This window comes from Corvus brachyrhynchos, unplaced genomic scaffold (genome assembly GCF_000691975.1).
Source record: "Corvus brachyrhynchos isolate BGI_N302 unplaced genomic scaffold, ASM69197v1 scaffold72, whole genome shotgun sequence".
NCBI classification, from domain to species: domain Eukaryota; kingdom Metazoa; phylum Chordata; class Aves; order Passeriformes; family Corvidae; genus Corvus; species Corvus brachyrhynchos.
Genome location: NW_008236763.1, coordinates 2,395,986 through 2,400,281, shown reverse-complemented (window position 1 = coordinate 2,400,281; position 4,296 = coordinate 2,395,986). Strand labels below are relative to the sequence as shown.

The 4,296-nt window shown below is 59.6% G+C and overlaps 1 protein-coding gene across 1 annotated transcript; it reads left to right on the top strand.

Moving 5' to 3' along the window:
• Positions 1–3: 3 nt before the first annotated feature.
• KLHDC8A (kelch domain containing 8A) lies at positions 4–4,022 on the top strand (the record flags this gene model as incomplete). The annotated part of the gene is made up of 5 exons (XM_008644812.2): positions 4–160; positions 702–866; positions 1,403–1,618; positions 2,117–2,218; positions 2,508–4,022. Coding segments are annotated over 5 exons (834 nt in total), but the record flags the coding sequence as incomplete, so codon positions are not given.
• Between the last annotated feature and the right edge of the window lie 274 nt (positions 4,023–4,296).

Here is a 4,296-nt window from a genome sequence, read left to right as displayed (position 1 = left end):
GCCGGGACCACGCGGGGCAAGAGGATCATGGTGATCGGCGGGGTGGGCACGAACCAGCTGCCGCTGAAGGTGGTGGAGATGTACAACACGGACGAGGGACGCTGGAGGAAGCGCAGCTCGCTCCGGGAGGCCGCCATGGGCATCTCGGTGACGGCCAAAGGCAAGGAGGGACCTGCCGGGGCCGCCCGTGGGGTGGTGGGATGGGGGATTTCGGGATCTGCTTGAGGAATTGGTGATTTAGGTTCGACTCTCTGAGCTTTTGTGCTCAGGCGCAAAAACTCTCTGGGTGGTGGCCCAGGGTGGCTTCGTTCGTCTCCAAAACATCTCCTGTGCTTCCAGGAGTTGGGCCTCGTGCGTTTGTCACCTCCCACCCTCCCGAGATGCTCCACAGGAGGCTGGAAGCGCAGACAGAGCCACCCCCGGGTTTGTCACCAGCCCTGGTGGCTCTGCTGGTCCCTGGGGGTGTTTTGGACAAGCTCCAGGGGCTCAGATCCAACTTTCCTGTGGGTTTGCAGTGAATTCTGGTCCTTGAGTGGATTTTTTTGGTGGTGGGGATGGATTTGTGCAGAGGAGGGGGATTTCAGCTCCTTTCCTGTAGCAGTTTTGTGGGAATTTTTTTCAGGGGGGGATTTCTGGATTTCTGCTGCTTTCCTATGATAATTTTGTGGGATTTTTGGCGTGGTTTCTTTCCCCCCATCCAGACTACAGGGTGTACGCAGCGGGGGGGATGGGCTCGGACCTGAGGCCCCACAACTTCCTGCAGCACTATGACGTGCTCAAGGACATCTGGGTGTCCCTGGCTGCCATGCCCACGCCCCGCTACGCGGCCACGTCCGTCCTGAGGGGCAGCAAGATCTACGTGCTGGGTAAGGACCAGCCCTGCCCCCTCCGCCTTGGCCTCCTTGTCCTTCTCCTTCTCTCTCCTCCTCTCTTCTTTCTCCATTTTTGTCTTTCTTTCTTCTTTCTTCTCCTCCTTTTTCCTCCCTTCTCCTTCTCCTTCTCCTCCTTCTCCTTCTCCTTCTCCTTCTCCTTCTCCTTCTCCTCCCTGCTTTTTCTTCCCTTTTCTTCCCTTTCTCTTCCTTCTCCTCCCCTTCCCTTCCTTCTCCTCCTCATCCTCCTCCTCTCTCTCTGGATCCGAGCTCATCGGAGCTGCAAAAGCTCCCTGAGCCTGATCCTGGCTCTGCTCTGGGTTTGTCTGGATCAAACGGGTGCATTTCAAACACCTCCCTGTGCCAACACCGCGGGGAGGGGGATAGGCTGGAAAATTGAAAATTCTGCTTTTTCCTGCCATGAAACAGAGAAAAGGAGCACAGAGAGGCAAAAAAAATCCCGTTTCACTCAGGGGCCTGGAGATCCGAGGCTCCTGCAGCCCCTGAGCTGGGATTCCCTCTCCTTTTCCCAGGGGGAAGGCAATCCAAGTACGCCGTCAACGCCTTCGAGGTTTTTGACACGGACACCAGGTCGTGGGCCAAGTTCCCCAACATTCCCAACAAAAGGGCCTTCTCCAGCTTCGTGCCCACCGAGGACAAGCTCTTCAGCCTGGGGGGGCTGCGCCAGGGCCGGCTCTACCGGCAGCCCAAGTTCATGAGGACCGTGGACGTGTTCGACCTGGAGCAAGGTGGGGGCTGGCCCTGCCCCTCCCTTCCAGAGGGGCTTGGGGGCACGCGGGGCTGGGTTTGGGGTTTGGGGACACACAGGGCTGGGTTTGGGGTCTGAGAACACACATGGCTGGGTTTGGGCCCACGCAGGGCTGGATTTGGGGTCTGAGAACACACATGGCTGGTTTTGGGGTTTGGGCCCACACAGGGCTGGGTTTGGGGCTCTGCTGGCCTTGCAGAGCTCAGAGTTCCCATCAGCTGCTGTCTTGAGCTCAGTTTAGAGGACGATTTCCAGCCAGAATTAACAAGCAGAATGGGAAAACCACAATCCCGAGGCAGCTGGATCCAACAGCTCCTTCCTGCTGTGCTGGGGGCAAATCCGACCCATTCCATGGGGTTTTATCACCCCAAGGTGCAGCAGCCAAACTGCACTTCCACAAGCCAGGGGGTCAGAGGGGCAGATGCTTTCTGCAGGAGCAGATGATCCCATAAAACCCAGCGTGTCCTGCCCTTCCCAGGTGGGTGGATGAAGATGGAGCGCTCCTGTTTCCTGAAGAAAAGGCGAGCAGACTTCGTGGCCGGCTACCTGCAAGGCAGAGTTGTTGTGGCCGGGGGCTTGGGTGAGGCTCTGGGACTGGTGGGAACCCATTAAAATCATGTGGGAATTTTTGTCATCCCAGAAAAGGGAGAAATCCCGATCCTGGCTGGTGGGAGGGAGCAGGGAAAGCAGCCCCCATAAGGGGTTGGGGTACAGAGCAGCCAAGAGATGCTCTGGACAGCTCCAAGCTCCAGGGGCTCAAATCCAACTTTCTTGTGGGTTTACAGCAAATTCTGGTCCTTGAGCGGATTTTTTTTTTTTGCGGGGGGAGATGGATTTTTATCATCCAGCGCCTCCATTTGTGCTTCCAGGGAATCAGCCGACAGTGCTGGAGTCGGCAGAGGCTTTCCACCCGGAGAAGAACAAGTGGGAGAGCCTCCCCCCCATGCCCACCCCGCGCTGCGCCTGCTCCAGCATCGCTCTGCGGGACTGCCTGCTGGCTGTGGGCGGCGTGAGCCAGGGGCTCAGCACGGCCGTGGAGGCCCTGTGCCTCTCTGATTCCTGACTGGAGCAGGATTCCACCTGGAGCAGGTCCCTGTGCCTCTCTGATTCCTGACTGGAGCAGGATTCCACCTGGAGCAGGTCCCTGTGCCCCTCCGAGTCCTGACCAGAGGATTCCACCTGGAGCAGGTCCCTGTGGCTCTCTGATTCCTGACCGGAGCAGGTTTCCACCTGGAACAGGTCCCTGTGACTCTTTGATTCCTGACCGGAGCAGGTTTCCACCTGGAACAGGTCCCTGTGCCCCTCTGATTCCTGACTGGAGCTCTTTGGAAGAGGACCCCACCTGGAAGAGGTGCCTGCCCCTGGCTGTCCCCAGCAGTGGCGTTGGGGACGGTGCTGGCAGCTCCCAGCACCATCAGACTGCTGCAGGAGCCTGGAAGCTCCTCTGGAACCCCATCCAGGGATTCTGTGCCTCCCTCCCTGGCACTGCTGTTGCACCCCCGTGAGGCACCCCCACACTGGCCAGGGGTCCCCTCCAGTCGCTGTCACAGCTCCGTGGGGACACCCAGCTGGAGGAGCCGCTCTCCACATCTCCTGCCTGTGGGGAGGACTCCAGAGATCCCGGCGTGGGAATTGTGTCGCTGCAGCCATCCCGGCCACAGGTGACAGCGTGGGAGGTGTTGGGACTCTCCAGAGGGTCAGTGGTGGCTCAGGGGGGGACAGTGGTGGTGTCCTCTTCGATCCTGGGATCTGTGAGTGCTTCCCTACAGATCCCCTTCTCCCAAGGGATACTCCAGACCTGCAGCCGGATTGGGGCATCGTTCTTCACCTTCACCGCGAGGCTTTTCCTGCAATCCCGTGGCATTTCCCTGGCACTCCGGCAGAACCGGGGGCTGCCGAGGCTTCCGGAGGATGAATTCCCAAGGGACAGCTTTGGCTCCTCACCACTGGCACAGGACTGGCACAGGACCGGCACAGCTGCTGCCTTTGCTGGGTGTCAGGAGGAGACGGCCTCAACCTGCAATTTTCAGGTGTTTTTTGGCTGCTTTGGAGATTTGGGATCTCCCCTGGGAGAAAGGAGCAAACCAGGGCTGTGCCTCCAGTTTGTCACCCCAGGGACCGGGGGTGGCTTTGGTGACACCAAAGTGACCCCAGCCGCTACCTCCTCTTGGGTTCCGTTCACCCCAGGCAGTTTTTGGGAGGAGTGTCCAAACTGTCGGGACGCAATTCCAGCTTGGAGCAGTTGTCCCGTTAAAAGCTGTCCTTGGGAAAGCCCTCGGAGGAGCCCGGGCTGCGTCAGGGGTGGGATGATGTGAAAATGTGGGAGAGAGGGGTCAGGGCAGGCTGGGATCATGGAATCATGGAATCATGGAATCATGGAATGATTTAGGGCGGAATGGACCTTAAAGTCCCACCCCTGCCATGGTCAGGGACACCTTCCCCTCTCCCAGGCTGCTCCAAGCCCTGTCCAGCCTGGCCTTGGACACTCCCAGGGATGTGACCCCATCGCCGGTTCGCTTCCAAGGCGTCACATCCCTCCTTTAACGCGCTCCCTGCGCTGCGGGGAGGGGGTCCCGGTGTCCCCGCGCTGTCCCTGCGCTGTCCCCGTTCTGTCCCCGCGCTGTCCCCGCTCCGTGCGGCGCAGGGGGGCGGGGGGGC